At 39.9% G+C, this 23,289-nt stretch overlaps 1 protein-coding gene across 4 annotated transcripts; it reads left to right on the forward strand.

Moving 5' to 3' along the window:
• Positions 1–58: 58 nt before the first annotated feature.
• On the forward strand, positions 59–20,923 carry CNOT7 (CCR4-NOT transcription complex subunit 7). Of its 4 annotated transcripts, none has more exons than XM_075091397.1 (7): positions 59–216; positions 1,175–1,383; positions 1,692–1,885; positions 4,999–5,160; positions 11,293–11,437; positions 16,262–16,372; positions 19,213–20,923. In XM_075091397.1, the coding sequence occupies exons 2-7, from the start codon at positions 1,267–1,269 to the stop codon at positions 19,339–19,341; spliced, it is 858 nt and encodes a 285-aa protein (XP_074947498.1). In that variant the 5' UTR covers positions 59–216; positions 1,175–1,266; the 3' UTR covers positions 19,342–20,923. The 4 variants fall into 4 exon arrangements, with proteins under 4 accessions (XP_074947498.1, XP_074947497.1, XP_074947499.1 ...); XM_075091396.1 differs by having other exon boundaries at positions 160–394; XM_075091398.1 differs by lacking the exon at positions 59–216 and adding an exon at positions 434–529.
• Positions 20,924–23,289: the final 2,366 nt, after the last annotated feature.

Genomic DNA, 23,289 nt, shown 5'->3' on the forward strand with positions numbered 1-23,289 from the left:
CCCCGCCCCGCCCCCCGCCCTCTCGACCCGCTCCCCTCCGCCCCGCCCCAGCGTCCCCACGGCGTCGCGGACATGGTATCACGGGCGCGCGGCGGTGACGCAGCACCCGTGACGTTAGCCGTGCGCGGGATAGAGGAGAGTGGCGCGCGCCAAGGGGGGGGGGGGGGGGGCGGCGGCGGCGCGGCTGGTGATTGGCGCCCCCGCCGTCGGTCAGAGGTGAGGGGGGAAAGGCCGCGGCGCGCGGCGATGATGTAATGGCTTTGTGCGGCGGGGCGGCGGGGGTAGCGCTTCCGACGTCTCTCGCGACGACTAGCGGCTCTGGGGCGTCCCGGGGGCCGCCGCGGGGCCTCGCCAGACCCGCCGCGGCCCGGCCCGGCCCGGCCCACCCCAGGGCGTGAGTGAGCGACTGGGCGGGGGCGCGGCGGCGGGAGGTGGGCGGGGGAAGGGACCCGGGAGCGGCCCGGTGTCCCCCTCTCCTCGGTCCGGCCCGGCGGCCCGTCCGGCGGCCTGCTGAGGGCGGGCGGCGGAGGTGGGAGCGGAGCCTCTGCCCGTGACGGGACGGGAAGGGGAGTTAGGGGTAGGCCGGAACGGCCCCTTCCCGACTGCACCCTAGGGGGGGCCGGCGGCCCCTCGGGGCGCTCTTAAGGCCCTGTGCCTCTAAGGAGGCGCCCGGAGGCCGGGTCCGGGTCCGTCGGACCGTGATCCCGCCCCTTCGCGCCGCTCCCGCGTTTAGCGCGGCCCGAACGAGCTGCAGGGACTTCCCGCGCCGAGGGAGGTCGGAGGCTGCCCACCTGGGCGGCTGGCGGCCGGCCCCCGGGCCTGGCCTAACGCTGGTCGTCACTTTGCTGCTTCGTTTCGCGTTGCGTGCAGCCGTGGGATCCATGGGAGTGTGCTCTTCTAACCCGTGGGGTCATAACGCTTGTGGGCTCAGGTATCTCTGTTGTCTGTCGAACGAGTGCCCCTTTCCTCTTTGCCTGGCTTTTCTGCCAGTTACTGACAAAATCGTAGGGGTTTAGTTTCAGGTGGTAATCTGAACTCACGGAGCTGAAACTCACGTGGTTTCAGTGGCTGTGTTGTGCTTCTGTTATGAAATTCTGCAGAATAAAGTTTGATGCTGGTCTTCAATCATTTTTTCAGATAAATGAAGAATAAAAACTTATGCTTTGTCTCTCAGGTTAAAAAGAAAAAATAATTAAAGTCCCCTTTATGAAACTGATCCTCAGTCAAGTGTAACTTTTGATGTATGGTCTCTAAAAGCCCCCCACTATGCCAGCAGCTACCGTAGACCATAGCCAAAGAATCTGTGAAGTTTGGGCTTGTAACTTGGATGAAGAGATGAAGAAAATTCGTCAAGTTATACGAAAGTATAACTATGTAGCTATGGTAAGTGGGCACTTGATGTTTATCTAGCAAATTGCAGTGACAAAAACCTGATGACTTTGTTTGATGTTAGTAAATTAAAACTATAAATTTGTTCATCCATTTTCATTGAAAGATTAATAGATTCTTAATGTTGAATTAACGCTATGTGAACATTAGGATCCAAACCTATTACCTCTTTAAAAGCTAAATTTACACACAGTACTCTTCAGCTATGAAACTGTTAGGTGCTTGAAATACGTTTTACTAAAAATGAGCAATGCATATTTTTATGGGTGTCTTTTGTTGAACTTTTAATTCTGTTTTTACAGGATACAGAATTCCCAGGAGTAGTCGCAAGGCCTATTGGAGAGTTCAGAAGCAATGCAGACTATCAGTACCAGCTATTACGCTGCAACGTAGACTTGCTAAAAATAATTCAACTAGGACTGACATTTATGAATGAGCAAGGAGAATACCCTCCAGGAACTTCAACTTGGCAATTTAACTTTAAATTTAATTTAACGTAAGTGTTAAACATCTGTGCTGTTGAATGTATGTTTCTGACTTACTGAAAATGTCTTCGATGTTGTGAAAGCTATAGCAACTCCTTTTATCTATACGATTGGAATACCATAGATACTTTATGTGAGGAAAACTTTTCCTTGCCAATCACCTGTTTTCTTCCCTCATTTTTGTGCAGTCTGTCTTACCATTGGTGACTTGGTCCAAAACGCAAAGCAGCTTCAACAAAAGTTTTAAGAAGCAGCGTTTATACTTAGTGCAAGAGTTAGCTCTGCATTTTCATATTTGGCATTTCAGAGTGCTTCTACCTTAACTTAGTTTAACTCTTACTAGTTGTTATAGAAGTCATGTGTTGTTTCATAGCATATTTTTAAATGGAAAATACCAACATGTGAAGAAAAATATGTAAAGTTACCAAAGTGACCAAAAAAGAAGTATGAGAAATGTTACCAGCAAGTTCTAGAGTGTGTGTGCGCTCTCCTCTTGAAAATAATGTTATTCTTGTTAAGATTCACAACTTGTTCTAGATAATATTCTAGGTAAAATACTGTCAACTTTTTAATACTGCAGCAGCTTCTCTTGTGTTTTCAAAGCAACTTATTTTATTAAGCTACTGTATTTTGTGTTTCTTCTGTAATAGGTTGAAAGGGAGTATTGATTCTGCAGCGTAACTCCTGGGGAGGTTTTTGTTCTGGATTACTTTGTTTAAAGTGTTGGTTAAAAAAACAAGCTGATTTTTACTATCTGTTGGAATAGCGTTGTGAACTTTATATCAGGATATGATTTTTATCAGTGATAAACCTTTAAGTATGAACCTAGCTTTTTCTATGGGATGAGACACTTCTTGGGCTCCTAACTATATCTTTAGCAGGTAGTCTACAAGGTTACTAATATCTTGAATTTTTTCCTGAAGTAAGCATAATTGGCCTGATAGGCTTTCATACGGCCTGAGTTGAGTATCAGTGCAAACAATTCTCAAACTTAAAGGAGTTGAAGGCTTGGGGTTTTTTGGCAGTTGCGTTACAAGCTGATCACTGGGCAGCTTGATACATGTGAGTTAAAGATGCAGCCTACAAAGGCAGTTTAGAGAACAGACCTTTTTTTTTTCTGCAGATAAAAAGACTTGTTTTCAAAGTAATCAGGGTTCTTACAAAGAAAAAAACTGCTGCTGCCTCTCTTGATCTTTCTGCTTTTCTCAACAAGCAGTGCTGTGGCTTGTCACAAATTGGTCTGGTCTGAGGAATGACACACACATTTTTTGTTTGAAGCACCTCTTGAAAGAAAAGGAAGTGCGGTTTTGATATTTTGGTATCTCTAAACCTACCTGACCATATAAATGCTGGATGGAAGTTATTCGTTGCCTTAATAGAAGAATATACTAATCCTGCTAAGTATGGGAGAAAGAGGAGGAATTAACTGATAACTTCCAAACCATGATCTGGGAAGAAGAACCTGTGCTGTTTTATTTTCTGATCTTCAAAGGTCTACTTAAGCAACTGACAGCAAAAGTAGTTTTCCATCCATTTGTGCCAGTTGCTGCATAGATAAGACAGCTCAGTAAGGCAAGATATAGGTAGTCACCTAACTAGCTTGTTACTGGAGTTCACTGGGGGGATTTCATACAAAAAGATAAGCTAGTTAAGTGCTGCATGGAACATGAATATTTTTTTTACATGGGTGGAGAAATTACTTATTTTTGTCTGTTTCTAAACTTCCTTTTGGGAAGTGGCACTGTGCCAAGTGTTCTGTTCCTAAAGCAAAACAGCTGTTGGCCGTTTCTAGAAGGTAATTTTTTTGGTGTGTGGTTCCAGCCAGGTCTTGTTATAGTGTGCTTTTAAAAGGCATAAATATTTCTCTAAACTAACTCTGCACCTGATTAGTGCAGAGCAGCAAACTAGAATTAAAACTTCTTTTTGTAAAATAGGCATGTTTGATTTGGATGGATTCTTTAATGTGTTACAGAGATGGACAGGTGTGGGAAAGCTGATGCCTTAAAGCTGGAGAGCTAATGAGCAGCTGCGAGGGAGGGAGGAAAAAAGATATAACACATCCTGAGAATGTTTCGTTTCTGTATGTTCTGATGAATGATGACTTGCTATTAGGAATAAGGAATATAAGTCTAAGAGTGAATCTAATAGTCAAGCTTGATATATTAGTTGTCTTTTTTTGTGTTTTAGTTGGCTTATTTAATTTAAATTGAAAACTCTACACCAAAGAGACTTTGTAGAATAGTTTGTTGTGGACAGTAATATGAATATCATTTAAGCAGAGCCACATTTGCTTCCCCCCCCACCTGCAGTTAACCATTCGCGTCTTTGTTACAATGATACAGATTAAACTTTAGGAAAAACCAAAGTCATCCATTCATCACAAAATCCTTAAGACTATACAGAAATGTTATTGGTAAAGGGAATAAATACAGGGATAAGAGGGGATTGAATAAGGCATAGAGGAATTTTTTTTTCCCATCCTTTTAAATTTTAGGTCCAAAATATGGCTATTAAAGTTGGAGTTGGTCATTCAGAAAGAAAACGTTAGGCTACCTGAATTTTAAGGATTGGCTTAGATGGAGCAGGTACTTGATTTCCAGGTGTAGCAAGAAGGAAGTTTTGATGAACATGGATCTAAATGTTTATGTAAGCTCAAATCACAAGACACGTGTGGGAAATATTATCCACAGAACTAATACAGCACTGCGGTCTGGAGTTTACTGTTCCTAGTTCTATAATGTAACGTGTTAGTGCTTCAACTGTGACATTTAATTTGCACAGTTCAAGTAATGGATCTTACTTCGTAAAATATCTGTATTCATACATTCACTTTCCTCTGTATATTTGCAAAAAGGAAGTTCTAGAGAATCGGAAGAGGAGCAGGAAGTAGGTTTTTGTGAAGGAGGCAAGAATGGAGGTGCAGGGAATGGCGAAACGCTAGTGAAGGTTAAAAAAAGGTATGAAAAATAGTTGGTTTTGTAATAAACACGGAGCAAAGTCAAGTTGCTCCAGCTCTACGCTAGCAAAGTCTGTGGAATGAATAGGAAAAAAGAAATGTTATCAGGTTTATAATCGCTGAGGTTTGTAGGTCTTGAAAACTTACTCTTGCTCTCTCTGTTTTTAGAGAAGATATGTATGCCCAGGACTCTATTGAACTGTTGACGACATCTGGTATCCAGTTTAAAAAGCATGAGGAAGAAGGAATTGAGACACAGTACTTTGCAGAACTGCTTATGACATCAGGAGTTGTACTGTGTGAAGGAGTCAAGTGGCTTTCCTTTCATAGGTAAATCCTGCTTGTTAAGTATTTGAGTTTTCAGTATCGATTACTGAACTCTAGAGCTTGGACTTCACATCTGGTGTGTTAAGTGGTATACATCTGATATGTATATAGCACACATCTGGGCTGGTGAGACTTAGAAGACTATTTCTGCTGCAATACCTATAGCACTGCTCTATATTAAAAGAATAGAATGTGCAGGATGGTACTGGAGCTTTATTTTTGGTGTTTACACTCTAACCAGAAAACTGTAAACCAGAAAAATATGAAACTCCTGAGCCAGCAGGTGGCATTGTTTCTTTTAATATCACATATGCGAGTAATAATAGTAGCAATGATAAAAGCAAACTATTCCTAAGCAATTCTTGAGCAAATATTGTTTATCTCATGAGGGAGACTGCAGAATTATCCGTGAAGAGCTCTATAAAACACTTGTAAATGTGTTTTAAATCTCCTGGTAATCTGGGCAGCTGAAAATTACTCAGCTTGGAAGGAGAGCCCTGATATGCTTTAATTCTAGCTGCAGTAATGAATATATTTTACTACTTATTCCATCACAGGAACTCATCTTCCAAGTAGAAAGAAAAATGCGAATGCTAAATCTGTATGAATCTGTCAAGATACAAAATCTTATTGTGTTAATACTATTTAACACTTTAAAAGTTACACAGTACTCATTGTATAGTCAACTGCATGCCAGAGATAATTTGCATTTTTTGTAAGCAACAGTGGCTTTAAAAGCTTACTGCTATATAATGACCTCAAGTTGACATCTTAAGTGCTGGCTGCTAAGCAAGTTAACAAAGGTAGAGTAAATGTTCTAGTTGAGATTAGTAGTTTTCTTAAAGCCTAGTTCTCGTTTATCATGCATGCTCTACATTGGTGGGTGGTAATACATACATGGCAAAATTAGAAAAAAAACCAAATTCTTCATCCTTAAGTATTAAATCTTGCAGCGTGAGCTGGCAGAGAGATAGTCACATGGAATTAGAGAAGTTTTTGTTATTAACAAACTGAAAAATATGATTGTTTCAGCAAGGAATGTAAAATAGTAGTAAAAAGGTACACATAGCAGCCTGTTGCAGAAGTCATCATTTTGACTTGCTTTGTAGAAAGCAAGTGTTAGACTGACTTTGCAAAGCGGGGGGGAAGACAAGACAATGAACAAAAAAAAAAAAAGGAGGATCCTCTTTGAGAACCTATGTCACCTAATCTGCCTACATCTTCCATTTGCAGCTGTCTTGACTCACAATGTGACTCCAAAATAGTCTTACTCTTGCTATCGTGCTACTAGGGTAGCAGCTTGGGGAAAAATACTGGAACAGGAATGTGCAAACTATGTCAAAATAACTACAAAGGCCGAATTAGTGACTCAAGTTTCTTTCAGCTTCTTAAACCCCTTATTATGGGCTCTTATGTGCATATTTGTGATTTACACTTGACTACAGGAAAATAACTTGGATGGTTTGGGAGTAGGGCGGGGGGACGTGTTATGTATGTAACTGGTACACCAACAGATACTGCCGTGTAGAAGCAGCTACAGCCACAAAATTGGGTTTTTTCCAATATTGCCTAATAAATAACTTTAAGGGCCAGTGTAAGCTATCCTAGCAAAAGAATACCTGAGCCATTTCTACACTAGGGATTTTTTTTTAAAGCATAATTACAGTGATTGTGTGTGATTCCTGTCCTAATATGCTGGTTGAAGTGTAGTGCAAGCTAGGTGCAATGATGCCGCTTTTACTAGTACAGCTTATGAAGGGCTTTTGGAGTCATTTTAATGTCTAGTTTTATCTGTGCTAAAATGAGTTTCTGTTGTGGACTTCACTGAAAATGTCTTTAGAAATCCTCTTAAGAGGATTGCTGTTCCAGCAAATGTTTGTCAAACACTGATTATCCACAACTCTACTTGAAGTCGGAGACTGTTTGAAGGCTTTTGTGCTTGACGGAGTGTGTCAATATTATCTTGAGCACAAAACCCCAGAGTAGTGGGTTAAGTTCTGAAGAAGCTAAGATTGCACAAAGCTATACGTGAGCGTAGGTCGCATAGAGTGCCACGAAGAATAGTAAACAGGTGTTTCTAAATATATCTTCGGTTGATTGTGATCATGTTCTGTCTGTGGAAACTTAAACAGCGGGACAACTCAGTTGAAAATTTGTTTCATGTAGGCTTTCCATGGAGTAGTTCTTTGACTACTGAAGAAGCTGTGCTTGATAGTTGCTAACTGTGCTACTGCTTGTTTTTCCTTAAAAGGCTTTAATTACTACTAGCCCTTAAAATTTATGTATGAGTCTCTTAGGAAGTGGGCAGAGGGGAATTACTGCTTTTCCTCACACGCCTAAAGTGTGAGGTTATGTTTTGGTTTTGTTTCATTTCCCAGTCTTTGATTTCCTTGAACTCTTATGTAGTTTATTTCTAAGTTCTTAGCTTCTCAAATAGCTTTCTTTGTGTGCTTTCTCTCTCTGCACTTGATGTAGCTGCCTTGGCATCCTGACCTATTGGGAAATCTGCGTGGACCTGCAGTTCTGCCAGGCATGAGTGAAGAAACATTTGCACTGTCACTGATTCTTGCATATTGCAACTTCATAAGTGACTCCATGAAATCTTGTGTGTTAAAATGTATTTGAGTCAATGAGAGAGGAGGGGGAAGCCCTGAATTTCTGGCTCTTGTCACAGTCAAGAGAGCTGTGAGTGCTTGGCAGTCTAACAAGTTATAAACCAGAACAGCTCAAATGCTGGTTTTGTGGATGTTCAACTGACTGATCTGCTGAAGCTTTGAGTGTCCACCTGTGTGCAGCCTCCTCAATCCACCTTTGGAGGCTCTGTGCAAACATGTCTCTTAACCCACATGTTTTGGGGAAGCTGGGAAGTTCTAAGCTATTGTATTTCAATAATCATTTGTGTCTAACTGATTTTAGTAAAATTTAATATGTTGGCTCATTTCTATTAGCCAGTTATAAAATTAAGTAAAGCTTTCTCACTTCTGTCAGGTTTTGATTTATGTCAGAGACTATTGCTGTTTGAGTGGAATTCATTAATTGGCTATCTGAATTCTTTCTGGATAGTAAGGGAAAGAAATACAGGCATGTTTGGTCTTTTCCATGGTCTTGTTCCATACAGCTGTCCATGTTCAGTGAAAGAAGAAGGAAAAAAAAAAGTGGCTATAGGAGTGCTTATGTTGCTGTATACCTCCAGGGATTGTGGCTAGCAGCACTAAGTAAGTTTAGGTGATTATATTAGAAATGGTGAAAGCTTTTTAAGGAAAGGAAGCCTATGTGCTTTAGGGTATAAACCAACCACTAATTGCCTGTTAGAGGATTAGAAGAAAACTTCTTTAATGAGCAGGTAATTACATAATTGCTCACTGTGGACTTTCTTTTACCCTTGTGTTAGCATTCAGCAGTGGCCACTCAAAAATTTTTGAACTAGATATATCTTAGTCTTGAATTGGAGTGACAGGTCTTATGTCTGTGTAAGCTTGGATGACTGGAGCATTCTACCCCTGAAGAGTATACTACAAAGATTATGTAAATGCTTTGATACTGCATTGTGATTCGTAAAGTGTGGTTTGTGATGATTGTTATGAGCACAATGGGACTAAGTGCAAGCAGCTGGAACTTAAGGCATGTGAAACATCATTTGGTTGAGCTGACTAAAACTAACCCTTGCTTAGGATCCATGACTGAATGCCGTCATGCAATGGAAGAGTAAGCATGCCTGTTAAATCCACTATTCAGATATTCTGTTCTCATTCTCTGCATAAGGATCCTGGAATGAAACAGTCTGCTACAATGTCCAGGGGAGGAAAAAAAAATAAATATATACAAAAAAATCTTCTTAGAAACTGCAGAATTCTGATAGCCTGCTTCCTTACAATATGAATAGTCAACGAATCTTGAATTTTCTTACAGTAATTCTTTCTTAATAGAAACTGGAAGTGTTTGAGTGTCTGTTTTCTAGTAATTCAGTCATGTACATAAATACGTTTTTGGAATAGGAGGGGAGTCAAAAACTTTTTTCTTAAGAGAAGCACAAATACTGTTTTCTTTATTTCAAAAGTTTTAATATGAATGTTACATTTGAACCACAGGGATGACAGATGTCAGGAATTCAGTGAGTTGTTAAACTCTCTAATCTCTAGAGGAGTAAATCTCCTTAATCCTGAACAGTCTTTTTTGCTAATGTGGCTTTTATTTTTCTTTTTCTATAGAGGGCTTTATGCTGATACAGGCTTCCCTACCACTTTTTTTTTTCCTTTTTCCCCTCATAGGTGGTCTAATAAAATCAAGTTTCCAAGCCACTGTTTTGCCAAGTATACTACAGGTTTTTACTTTGTAAGACTCAGCTGAAATCCTTCTTTATCTTTGGCTCCTTTGCTCCCTGGCCAGTGGCTGCTGTGGTGGAGATTGGAGTGCTGCCAGCACAGCTTCAAAGCACCAGATGCAGTACAGGATTCACTCAACATGAAATTCCTGTTTAGAGCACTAGAAACCCCCACGGGAGAGCTGTAATTGTCCAAACCTTTTGTATATCTTGTATTAATGGACTTAGCAAACAGTCTATTCATTCCAAGTATGTTCAAGATTTTCAACCCTCTGCCTAGAAATTTGTAAGATAAAGATGACGTAGAGAATCCCATTGTATACAAAAGGTACACAAAGTGATCCTCTTTACGTTGAGTTTCCAAGCTAAAGCCTTGAGCCTGCATCAGATGTCCCAGTCTTCCTGGGTGCTAAATATCCGCAGGATTGGTAGTACGGTGCTCTTAACTGATTTGTCTTCTGCGCTGCTCATCTCACTGTTAAAGATCTCAGTCAAGGTTTACCAAGTTGCAAAAATCTTGGGTTTGAGTGTGAACCTTATATAACCAAGAATGAACACAAAGCCTTAAACTGGGAATTTGGAGCTTGTGGTGGCCATGCATTCACTTGAATTGTCCCTTAGCTATACACTCTTAAGGTTCCTTAAGCAGCAAAAACAATGCAGCCTTCAGTAGAGGCCGCCCTGCTGTGTATTTTCATCCTCTTTGTTAGTACAGGCATTTTTACAATTGCATCTCAATAAAATCTAGGAACCAATTTGGTTCAATGCAAACCTAATAAGATAACGTTATATAACGTTATCGGTCCTGCATCTCATTCAGTGTATATGTGCATAAGGAATCCTGGAAATAAAAGGGATCAGAACAGATTGGATCATGAATAATCTGGCTTGTAACCTCTGCCTTACTAGGGAAAAGGATAAATAGTCGTCGCTGCTTTTTGTTTTGGTGTTCAGTCCGGCTTAATACCTGGCATCTGTCTTCCCTATGCTTTAAACCTTCTGTTTCCTCTCATAACACTGTGCAAAAGTACACAATTTCCCCTTTTACTCCCACACCTTATTCCTGTGTCCTCTTTCTTCAGTCAAGCTACTGAAAAGGAAGTCTTCGCAAACTCTTCTCTCCACTATACACATGCTGTATAGAATTCCTCAGTTTCTTCTACCAAACCTGTAGTGCTCAGTTATCTTGCTGCCTCCTGGTGACTTACATGAGCACACAAAAAATGTTCCAACTTACTCTGTCCTTGGCTTCAAAAGGAGTAATAGTTTGCAAAATACTAGATTTTTCTAGTTTTCTGTGTGCTGATTTAATTGCGAAAGTTGAGAGACAATCTGCTGTTCTTCATAGCTGAGGGTGAAGCTTGCATCCAGGCATAAACGTGTGTTGGCTCTTGTGGTTGGAAACTCATGAATCCTTTGGATTTCAAGAACTCTAGAAGTATCTCTATCTGATTCAGTTTGTAGCGAGAAACTCCGGTCTGTGTGAAAGGAACCAACTTAGGAGTCTTTCTGGTTTAAGTTCTTGTTATCAGATGAAGCCCCAGCAGTACTACCTTGGTTCAGGTTTTGGAGAAGTTCTCCTAGGCAGATCTTTTTTTGCTTCTTCACTTGGCATCATTGAGATTAAATTAAAATGCTTTCCCTGAAAACTGCAATGGGGACATTTATGCTGAGGCTTAGTCTTTTCTAAGAGTCAGTCTTAATTGCATTGAAATTAAGCAAAACGTCCTGTTGATGTTTAATAAAGTTTTGATGCTGGAAGTGAGAAGGACGCTTCTAAGTTATTTGCTTATGTTGTTGTTATTAATTTGCAGTGGATATGACTTTGGCTATCTAATCAAAATTCTGACAAACTCTAATTTACCTGAAGAAGAGCTGGACTTCTTTGAGATACTGCGATTGTTTTTCCCTGTCATCTATGATGTAAAATATCTCATGAAGAGTTGCAAAAATCTGAAGGTAAGCAATCTGTTAATGGCTCAGAAGAAACTTTGGTTTTGGAGAGGGAGTACTTTCTGCTAAAAAATACTTATTTTCTGTATTTTTATTTTCTGGTTTTGCTTTGATTATACTCATTAAACAGCCTTTTTGTCTCAAACGTTATATATGTAATATTAAAGGTTAGTGATAGAGGCAGGCAGGAGCACACATTGATTTTTTTGTTTTTTAATAACTGCTTACCAGTTAAAAATAGCATGTTGATACTGTATTTATGGTGCCTAGTCTTTGTTGACAGGTGATAAACCCATGTTTGGAATTGATCCTTCTCTTCTTGAGCCGTAAGAATTGATCGGTTTCATATACTCTTATTTCCTCATTTTGCAGTCCACTAACGGACTGCAGTTGTCTTAGCAAAGGTAATTGCAACGATGATGCTGTGGAAGTGTCTTGGGAAGAGGAATGGAGCGAAGAATGTTTCAGATGGCCCCATAAGGAAAGATAAACAACAGCATATGTTCAGGGACAACATGTGACTTCTAGAAAAAAATGCAGTACTAGAAACTAGTCTCTCATGTCAGGCCAGCGGGGTTACTAATTGGCTTACTCTATCGGGCATAAAATTTGGATACTTTATTGGACTGGAGAATGAATGGAAACTGGAACTAAGTATGTGAAGGGGAAGACAGCAAGTGAAAGAAAGATGCTACAGTGATTGTTAACAGCTTTACTTGCCAAAGAACTGTAAGAGTCTGGACTGCTGCTGGAACGAGGTGCATCACTCTTCTGAGGCAATTAATGACTTGCTGCTTTTATGGAAAGCAACTCGATTCGCTAGGCTTTCTTAATGAGAACCTTCAGGAAAAAAAGAACACTGACTCTAGTACAACCAAATCCTAACTAAGGGATGGCTTGCCACTTCGTCGTGCTGAACTAGTGACCTGTGTGGGGTTCAGAGTCCTCTGTTTCTGAGATAAACTAAGAGTGTGTCGCTTCTGAGTAATACCCTATTTATGTGGGAAGTAAAGTCGGTAAATCCTTTTGATAATCAAATTAATGTTGAAAATGGAGACCTCCCTTCCAACTAGTTAGAAAAGTATACCTACCTGTGTTCATCTAGAGTTTTTCTTGGTATAATTGGCTGGGCAAATGGCTGAGTATTAGAGAAAATCTTAGAAACAGTTTTCCTCCATAGAGGCAATAAGAAAAAGATGAAATGTTCATAAACTTCAGGAGTCTTAAAGGAGGGACATGGGTGAACCCCAAACAAGCACCCTCACTTTCTTACTGCTGGTGAAGCAAAATAAAGCATCTGATGTCTTAGTGGTGGTGACACACTTACCAAGAACAGAATCTATAATCCAACTTTAGTGATGTAGGAAAGGTGACAGAATGATGTACCATGTCACCATTCCAGACGCGACACTCCCAGTGGGTTTGGGGAGGAGGGGATTGTTATTTCCTGTCATTTCATTACAACATAGTTGTGTGTAACCTGCATTTGTTTAGAGACACTAACGTTTTTTTGGAAGACAAGAAAGATCTTCACTGGTCTTACTTCAGCAAACCATAGGAACAAGGGTGGGTTTTTTTCAGAGCTGAATATGTGCATCAGCTTTCCTGCAGTAAATATTGATCCTGTCACCTAACCTGCAGACTGGTAATGACAGCAGGGGAAGGTATGTGGTCTACCTTACCACACCATATTTACCAGCAGTGAAATGATGGTGGACTTGTACTGTACTGAGCAAGCTGTCTGAAACAAATTGCGAAATATTCAGTGTTGTGACTTTAAAAATGCATGCACTGTTTCCTAATGTCTGTCACTTACAATCTCTATTAAACTGCAGTGAACTGAACTGCTGTGCAGTTGTCCTTTATTGACTTGTCTAAGTTTTTCATGTGAAGGTCACTGACTTGCTGTAGGTCCCCCCTCCCTGCCCCCACACATCCAAAAAAGAATTGTTGGCATTGAGAAGAGAAATATGCCTCAGGATTGGGAAGCTGTTTGATGCTCTTGTGGAATTCAGTAGTCTCTGAATTTACAGTATGTTACTTTAACTTAAATGGACTTGAATGTACTTTACTGATACACAGATTGGGAGTTAACTTGATGTTAATATAGGATAGGTTAAACTCTTGCCTGTTCTCTAACAATCTTTCTACGTAGATGATTCCAAACCTTTTGATAGTAACAGCAACTCTTAAGTAATGTAGATTTATAGATGTTGTTAGAAACTTGCTTTATGGGGGTTTGTACAGAACAATGATCTCTGCTACCAGTGCTATGAAATGAGAGTTTGAACTGGATTTGCTGTTGACTGTGGTTGTATGCTTATGTAAATCATTCTGTGCCCTTTTTCTTGAAAGACTGATTGATGCTCTGAAAATTTGGGAAGACTTTGTAATTCTCTTCTAAGACTGAAACATTCTTATCTGGGGTGCAGAAGTCTTGCCTGAAAGAATCTCAATAGCCTACTAATTTTTAGTGTCAGCCAAACTTTATTCTGTAGTTGTTACAGTTATAGACCAAGAAGTTCCACGCAGAAGTGGTATGTGATATATATACAAATAGGTATATTAGTTTCAAAGTGTTCTTCTGTAGGCTGCTGTTACTGTAAACTTTGAATCACTAAGTCTGCATTCCAGAGCTCACAGCTGCTGTGTAAATATTACTGAATTTTATTCTTGAGTGTTTTTACTTAAGTTATTTGAAGCTAGAGTAGATAATCTTACATCTAGCAGAATCTGATGATAAGGCACTGCTAATTTGCAGCTTGAGGAAGTAGAGGGTTTAAGAGCAGAAAAATGGTGCCTTGAAAAGGGTATAGGCCGAACTGCAGTTGCTAACTCGTAACAGCTCATTATTGGCGTTACAAGGCGGAGAACATACTTTTATCAGAGATGTGCATTTTTCTCCCTGCCCACCAACCCTCAGCTGTTCTTGAGAGCATAAGTTAAATAACTGAGCGTGTTTGCAGTGCTCAGATGTTGTATGTTTATGTTGCACAGAAAGAAAACAAGCTAGCTTCAGTGCTTAACTGTATTGTGTATAGACTTAACCTTATCTTAAACTTCTGTAAACTATATTCCTGCTCTCAAGCTAGAATAAAACTAGCCATATCAGTACTAGGTTTTCATGGTGTTTTGTAGGTGTTACTTGGGTATGTTATTACTGAGGCTTCCATCTTTTTAAACAAAACAAACCTGTTGCCATATGAAAATTCCTCTGAATCTTAATGTTTGATCTGATTTTCAGGTCAGACTATTTTTATTGCTCTGAGTTTCAATTTTGACTGTTATGCTTTTGCCACTTATTGCTTCCCTTCCTGAACTTGAAAGAGGTTAAGAGTGCGAGGAAGGGTGAACTCGGATACTAGGCAGTCTTTCTCGAAAAGCATTGCCTCTGCACATTTTTGCCTTGCAAAGCTTATGGCAGCACTAAGGATTTTGTCTTTGTTTTTTTTTTGATCTTTCTAGACGTTAAAGAACGTGCATGTGCTTTAGTCCATTTCACTGGCTTTGTGGCTTAATGGTTAAAAAACCAAATTGATGTACAAAATTTATGTGCTCACAGTGTAGCTTACAGAATAAAAATATTGTAGTTACAGTATAACATGTCTGTCCTTCAAGCTGATCTCTGTTATCTACGCAAAACCAAACCGCCTTCTGACTGGTTTGCTTCTGCACATAGTGGTTGTTACTGTTTGGGGGGGCACTAAAAAGAGGTTTACTTAGTCACTCTGCACTTAAGGGGATAGTTTTTCACGTAAGCTTGTAAAGCTTCAAAAAAAAATTTATTTGCTTCAAAACTGGAGGAGTTTTACCTTTAAGAGGAGATGGATTTGCAGCTTTGGAGTGATGTCTACAGCTTCACAGTCTGTCCTTTTAAGCTAGGTATCAACATTCAAAGCAGAGCAGACAATTACTGTTTTAAATTGTTCTTTTTTTGTATGTGAGATGTTTATATACTTTTTAAGAAGTAGGTATCATTACACGTGTGACTCTTAAGTATCATCTCTAAAAGAAAAGCTGGCTATACCATTGGATTTTAGTATCTTAGGAAACTAGTTGGAAGGTGATGGATTTTTTTTTTTTGCATGTTTTTTACCCTGTCCTCTTATGGCAGCTAATGAAACAAACTTTAAAGAGGGGTAGAATGTCCTGTAGAGATGGTGTGGGCACTTTCTTCCATTTTTCACTTTACCACATGGTTTCTAAATGCCTGCTGTGTAACCTTTTCCTGGACTCCCTGTGGTGTTCTAGATACTTAAGGATACTCTCAGTTTTTGTGAAGGGAAGTGGAAAAACCCTCAACTTAATTGTTGAAAGGTAAGTGGAAAGAAAAAGGTCGTCTTCAAAGGAAGCCTAGATACTTTAACACATGGAGGCATATGGCACCTCTCTGTAAGCAGTTGAATTCTTGTGTTTGTAGAACTGTGTTTTTACCTTTTAAACTTTCATTCAAATAGGAGTAGTATGGGAACACCTGATTTTGTCCTTCAGCATTGCCAGTCCTTTCAACATCTTGAAGGAATTGTTTTGTTAAGTAATGACATCTGGTTACTGGAGGAGCTGGAACACGAAGGAGTAATAGTTTTGTTGGTTACAGATACTGCTTTATTTAATCAATACTGACACAGAATTCTAATGATGCTATTGATACCAAAAGTTTGATTCTCCAGGTGTGTATTTATCTAGTATAATGACAGTTTCAGCTGCTGTGCAAATGTTAAAATATACCTGAGGTTGTGTGACTTGTGTAACAGATTTTCCCTAAATATAGTTACTCAGTTTTCTGATTTAATTTTTTTAATCAGTTAACAAAAATGTTTTCTTTTTCAGGGTGGATTACAAGAAGTGGCTGAGCAGTTAGAGCTGGAAAGGATAGGACCGCAGCATCAGGCAGGATCTGATTCTTTACTCACAGGAATGGCCTTTTTCAAAATGAGAGAAGTAGGTGGATGCATTGGTTTTATCTCCATGATTGTAACATGCTGTGATAGTCAGGTGGAATTACTGATTCTGATAAGTGTGCTGTATTTTAAGGAGGTTTCTGAGGGGCTTCAGGGATGATTCCTTTCTTGACAAAAATAAGACCACCTGTGTCTTCCCCAGAGTAGTCACCAGCCCCATTGATTCCCTGCTTAGCTGCTGTGAGTATTACATCCTGTTTCCAGCCTGTGCCCGTCTTTTGGATTTTTTTGTGGATTTTCTTTTTTTTTCCCCCTTCTTTCCCTGTTTTGTACAGTACCTTTTTTAAGGTGGCTGCTGCAGCGAGTCATGAGCTGCTTGGAGCCAGACTCCGTTCTGGGTGACCTCACTCAAGCCACTTTTTTTTGGAGCTTCTGCTCGGTGTAATATGCAGCTGGTGTGCACTGCTGCTTGGGGGGTAGGGCGAAGGACTGTCTGGACTGGCCAGTTCTAGCTAAACTTGCAGGCTACAGGTATATTAAATGATGACTTTCAGGCTGCTGTGGAGTATGTCCATGCATTTGTTCCTTGTGATTGAGTAAAGCACAGACTAACTCAGGTTCTAAAAGATTCTACCTCAGCCAATTGATTCAAGGTTTGCAGTGAGGAAAATCAGGTCTTGCAGGCTTCACATATCCTTGCTGCTTGTTTGTGTACAATAGGAAGATGTTGGGATATTTTGCATTAGCAGAACAAACAAATGTTGAAGGGGCCTCTTCTGGAAAACAATTGGATTGGTCAAATGCCAGTCCACCTGAACATGGCATTCTGCCAGCAATTCACTGTCATTTGCCATGTCAAAACAGATGGCAATAGCAAACCTCATCTTTTAATAAGGTTAAGTATTGTATGCTTCTGTAATCTAGCCTCTTGGGTAAAGGAGAAAATGACCATGAGTTTCTGACAAACACTGGTGAGATGGCAGGTGAAAAATAAATGCTGTGATTTAAGCTGGTTGGCTCATCATAACCTCCTAATCTACCTGCTAATTTGCTAATCTACCTCCGCTGGAACACTTGCAGTTGTCAGGCAGGTCATGGGCTACAGATTCAATAGAGAATTGTGTGTCTGGTATGGTCCAAGCCTAGTGCTGCTAACTGCTGTCTGCCTGGTATTGTTAATCTTCCACTCTTGAATTTGAAACAAAATCCAAAGCAAATAAAGGGAAAGAGGAAGTGTATGATAATCAAGCCTAAGATACTGCCTTTCAAGTTAGTTTTCTAGAGGAAAAGGTTAAAACCCATGATTGTTTCTATAATGAGATGCAGTTTGTGTTATATGGCAAAGTAGCTTCTTGAATTTGTTTACCAAAAGCTCTTACTAGAAGTAGAAATCTTCGAGGTTTTTCGTGCAACGCGTTTGCTTAATTAAGCCAACAAAGGATTGTTTATATTTTTAAAGTATTTTTAGAGGTTATTTGGAAATACATTTCTAAGGAAGGACACAGTAATCGGAAGAGAAATATATTTAATCTGCATTTTTAAAGCCTTTTCAGTAGAGTTCATTGTTTAACAATGTATTTCTGAGCAAAAAAATCTTCATTTGACTCTGCTTTTAGAAGTACAAAATTATTAAATGTGTTACTACTGTGTTACTAATGTTTGTGAAGGAGTTGCAACTTGCTGGGATTTTGAGTCCCAGCCAAAAAAGTTATTGATCTTCCGTCAGAAATACTTAAATACTGATATTACAACAGTAGATATACTAGAACAGGGGTTTTCCTAGCTGTTTATTTCTTTAAGAACTGCTACGGCTTTAAAACTTTTAATTGAGGTCTTCAATTCCTGCAGTACAGAGCTTTCCATGCAGACTGTGCTGCTAAGAGCAAAGCTTAAAGGGAAAAGTTGTCAGCCTGTGTGGTATATGTAGTCCTCTGCAGATTGTGTATTGTGTCCACCTTGCTCCTGCATGCTTCTGGCTGCCTTAGATTTCTGATGTTGAGATGACTAAAAATGTCAACCACTGGCATGTCCAGGGTTGCTGTGAACTTTCTAGGGTGAAGAATTCTTGTATTTGTGTATTGTCTTTCTTTTTTTTTTTTTTTGGGGGGGGGGGGGAGGGGGAGGAGGAGGAGGAAGGGTGGGTGGTGTAGTTTGTGGTTTTGCCTGAAAACCTAAGTCTGAAAGGTAGAATATCAGAATATCATGGGTTTTCATGTCTTCCACTGAAAGGTTCTATTTGCAGTTAAGACTTGCAAGGTGTAAATGCAGTCTTAGTACAAAAATTACTTTGTTTGCTGTTCCTTTTTAAATGAAGTTCCCCTCTGTGAGGAGCTAGCTCGAAATGCATATTTCTGCATTTCTCTAAACTTCAGAGTGGGTTTTGTGCTCAGTCTTCCACACACACACCCCCTACCCTGATATAAATTAGGACATACCTTCATTTCAAGACAGAGTATGATGAAACACCCCCCCCCACTGAGGAATAGGTGGAGGATGGGCACTGATGATGGGTGCTAAGCATATGGCTGTTGTGAGAAACTCCACAGAAATCAGTTGGGGAAATATCTCTGCGCTTGCAGAAAAGTGAGTGATAATAGGTAATACAAAACTATCAAAGCATTGCGTTTGGCCATTTCATCAGGAAAGGTGCACAGGGTAGGCTGATTGTATTATTTGACAGATTTACTGTAAAGAATCATGTCAGCACATTTTGATAATGTATTGAGATTAAGTGTGTTATGTTAATTATATCATCTTTTGTACCTTGGGATTTGATATCTTATGCTAAAAAGAAAGTAACGTTTTAAAACCTTTCTATAGTTCTATTTAAACTGAGCCTTTTCTTTGGCAATAATTTGTGTCTCTCTCTCAACTCTTTAGATGTTCTTTGAAGATCACATTGATGATGCCAAATATTGTGGCCACTTATACGGCCTTGGTTCGGGGTCATCTTATGTACAAAATGGCACAGGAAATGCATATGAAGAAGAAGCCAACAAACAGTCATGACATGAAATGAAAGGCCATCTTTTTGACCTCCATGTGCTTGTATATAGGTTTTATCTGGTTGAACCCCTTGGACAATAAGGCTTTTTTTCCCCACTTTCTCAGCACACTCTTTTCTGCCTTTCTATGTACTAAACTTGACTGTTCCTATCACAGATTTGGATCTTGATATTGACATGTAAAATTTTCTGGGTTACATTTTGGCCTTGTAAAGAAGCCCATTGGTAAAGAAGCATGTATAGGATCAGTGTGGCAGAGAGAAGGGGAAAGTTAAATCATAAGGAACAGGCTGGTATACTTACCTGTATTGATTTTCTAGTTCTTTGTCTCTTTCCCCTCCCTCCTCCAAATTAACTGGCACATTAACTAACTTCCCGGTTCATGTCTGTTCCTTCCAGTATGCAGGCGTTTTAGCTATTCAAGATTGTGGACCATCAAATTTGCACTTTAGAGAGCGACTCTGACTCAGATCCTCTGTTTTATTTGAAGTTTTGTTTTGTTTTTTTCTTTCGCCCCAGCTAGAAAACAATCATCTGCCAAGTTCAGCAGCTTCACGCTGTATTTCCTCGGTACCTCAACCCACAGAACATGACTTATTTACTGCATAACCTGTTTGTTCAAGCAAAATGAACTACTGAAATCATAGTAACTACTGTTATTTCACTAGGGTTCAGTCACCTTCAAACACATCCTGCACACATCAACTGCTGGTTGGCCTGCTGCTTTAAATCCGCTCTGTGATGGGGGAAAGAAGCTTGAAAAAACAGCTTTACACCCTTCAGGAGAAGAACAGCTATGACTTTAGCATTGTTGCCATTAAGCTGAGAGTTGAAGGATATTGGAATAGTAGGAGTTTTGAAATGGCACGCTTCCCTTGATTAACTCCTTAGCTTTTATTCTATTAATGTACACCTCAAATATTTTTTATGAAGTCATATTTATTATGTACTTGATTTGATGATTTTTGAAAGTCAGTTTAGTTGAAGATAAAACCCAAAGATCTGAAAAAATACTATTTAATTGAATTATTGAATTAGAAGGGCAATTAAATCGTGCTTTTTTGTAGTTGCTACAAAGACAGATGTTGCAGATAATTGTTGTAAAACAACAAAATATAAATAACTTATAGCTAATAAAGTTACCTGAGGAGTGTAATGCTAGTTTATTTTTGAGTATATCTTAGCAATATATTTTAGATATATTGTTTTAAAGGACCCTAAAGTACGTTCTTAACTCTGCATAGCATGTGTACAGAGCAGTTGTGCAGGAAGGATTTTTGGTATTGAATAGCTAAATACTAGCCTGAAATGATGGAATGTGCGACATTGGGTGCCTGTGTGTGCGCACACGTATGTGTGTGCGTGTTTGACATGGAAATCAATAGCAGAGAAATCTCCAAATGTTCGCCACATTATTCTGTTTTACCTTGTACTTAAAAATCAAACACCGTTTTTTTTCATTGAGTTACGATGATGTAACTGGGTGGTCCTTTTTAAACAACAAATAATTTGCATAACAGAGGGTATTTGTTTTTAAAGCTTTTGTAAATAAAGGCCTAAGAAATGTTTTCTTACATAACAACAGACTGGTGGTTTTGTTGCAGAATTTTTCCTGGAATGTGTGTATTTAGTCAGTTCAATGCTGGATTCTGTTTAGTTTAGGCATGCTAGTTCTCTTCAGTGTGCTTGAAAAATGATCTAACTCACTGCTTCCTGATGGATTCTACTTTCAGAGCAGGATTCTGTTCATGTGTCTCCAGTCACTTCATTCCTACTGACCTGAGTTGCAAGAGCGGTGATTACAATTTACTGCTGAGGCACCCAAATCCCTTAGTAATTTAATTTAATACCATTGTGCATTAGGTGATGGTGACTTGTTTTAACTTTGGTCGTCTTTAGCTTTAATAAGATAGGGACTATCTAACGGGAAAATGGGATGGATTCTTACTGTGGCATCGATGTGTGTCTTTTCACACTTCAACTGTAGGCTTATGTGGAAAATGTGCATACGCATGGAATGAAGGAACTCTGAAGTTTGATGCATTTGCTTTAAAGTTTAGTAGCTTTGCCTAAAGCATACTGATACAGCTATCTGTAGTTAGTTTTTGAAGGGAATGACTCTTCAAAGAACTTTGATGGGTCTTTGTTTCGAAGTAACTTTTTAGTTGTGGATCAAAGGAAGTTTTTAGAGGCTTGTCTACAGTAAAAGTTTTAGTTCAGATTGGGATGCGCTTTTGAAGCGACTGCTGAGCATCCCACATGCTGTGCCATGCTTTGGTTTGCTTCCCGTCATGAACCTGTCAGAGCCTGGACTCCTTTTGGAAGAAGCTAAACCCAAAGATGCACAATAGGTGTGTGTCTTGTGGCCCAGCACGCAGTCTGCAGGACCAGGCTGAGTTTGCTTAAGACCAGCTTAAAATTCTATTGGGGAATTTGACTTTAAGGAATCCTACTCTTTAGTGTTCTTCGTGTAAGAAAAGCTTTTCTTAAAAGCCACCGATGAGCATGTAACTAAGATTATGCTTTATTCTCGCGTGAGAACCCTTGGTCTGATCCATGTGATCTCTCTGTTGAGAGTTGGTTACAGCTGGAGAGACATCTGTGCATCATTCAGGTTCCTTGGCAAAATTAGGCTTAGTTTCCACTAAGGAGTGATTTAAATGGTGAACTGTAGAGATTATGAAAAAAGTAATTTCTTCTTATGTGTTACTTGTAAACTGCAGAGCCTGACATCTGAATCTGTTTCCAAAGTGGACAGCTTTAATTGCTTTTGCAAAAATAAATGCGCAGGCACAGTTCCAGCTGTCTAGACATGCACCTCTTTTTTCAGTGACAACAGTTCTCCTTCCAGGCTTCTGCTCTCCCCAACCCATTTAAACCCATTGTTCTTCGAATAGGTTCGTCAGAAGAAATGCAGTATCACAAACTGTTATATTTGATCTGTTTTTTTATCCACTTGTATTTTTGGCTTCTGGAGTCAGATGAGTGTTCCAGGAACACACTGTTCTCTCACTTTTTTTTCCAAATTCAATTTTTTTTAAAGCATTTAATGCCTTTGCCCATTGAAACTAGGCAGGAAGGATCTTTGAGATGGAGGAAAACAGGTTTGGAACATATTCAGAGTGTTTGAGGCTTTTTCCCATATGAATTAGGGGATGACCTATAACCTCTGACATCCAAGAACTTTCTCTAATCATATCTGACTGGTTACTCCAAGCTCAAGAATGGTTCATATTCTCACACAGGAAATCAAATGGAAGTAGCAGGAAGCCTGCATCGATGAACAAGAAGCTTCTGACTAAACTCAAACATAGAAAGGAAGTGTAGGAGAGGTGGAAGCAGGGACAGGTGATGCCATCTTAAGTGCATAGGTGTTGGGTTAAGAAAGCCAAAGTCTGTCTGGAGTTGAATCTGGTGAGGGACAAGAAGAGCTTCTACAGGGACATTAGGAGCAAAGAAACATTAGAGAAAATGTGAGACCACTGCTGACTTGGAGGCAGGACACGTAGTGACAAAGGATGTAGAAAAGGCCAAGGTACTCCATGCGTTTTCTGCTTTGGGTTTTACTCTTGCCTTCAGGAATCCCAGGTTCCTGAGATGCCTAGGAAAGTCTGGAACAGGGAAGATTTATCTTTGGAGGAGGAGGATCAGGTTAGGAACATATAAACAAATTGGACATAAAGAGCTTCAGAGGAACCAATAGGATGCACCTGCAAGTGCTGAGCTTGAGCTGACTTACGTCATTGTGAGGCTGTTCTTACAGAATCCCAGGCTGGAAGGGACCTCAGGGATCATCTAGTCCAACCTTTCTAGGAAGAGCAGAGTCTAAACAAGATGGCCCAGCTCTCTGTCCAGATGACTCTTGAAGGTGTCCAACGTGGCCGAGGCAACCACTTCCCTGGGGAGATTATTCCAATGGGTGACTGTCCTCACTGTGAAAAAGCTTCCTTTC

Source organism: Phalacrocorax aristotelis, chromosome 4 (genome assembly GCF_949628215.1).
Source record: "Phalacrocorax aristotelis chromosome 4, bGulAri2.1, whole genome shotgun sequence".
NCBI classification, from domain to species: domain Eukaryota; kingdom Metazoa; phylum Chordata; class Aves; order Suliformes; family Phalacrocoracidae; genus Phalacrocorax; species Phalacrocorax aristotelis.

Bases quoted from the DNA above. Each gene is read 5' to 3' on its own strand.
- CNOT7 (XM_075091397.1), top strand. From the start codon at position 1,267: ATGCCAGCAGCTACCGTAGACCATAGCCAAAGAATCTGTGAAGTTTGG. The intron at 1,384-1,691 runs GTAAGTGGGCAC...CTGTTTTTACAG, and splicing joins AGTATAACTATGTAGCTATG to GATACAGAATTCCCAGGAGT. The intron at 5,161-11,292 runs GTAAATCCTGCT...ATTAATTTGCAG, and splicing joins AAGTGGCTTTCCTTTCATAG to TGGATATGACTTTGGCTATC.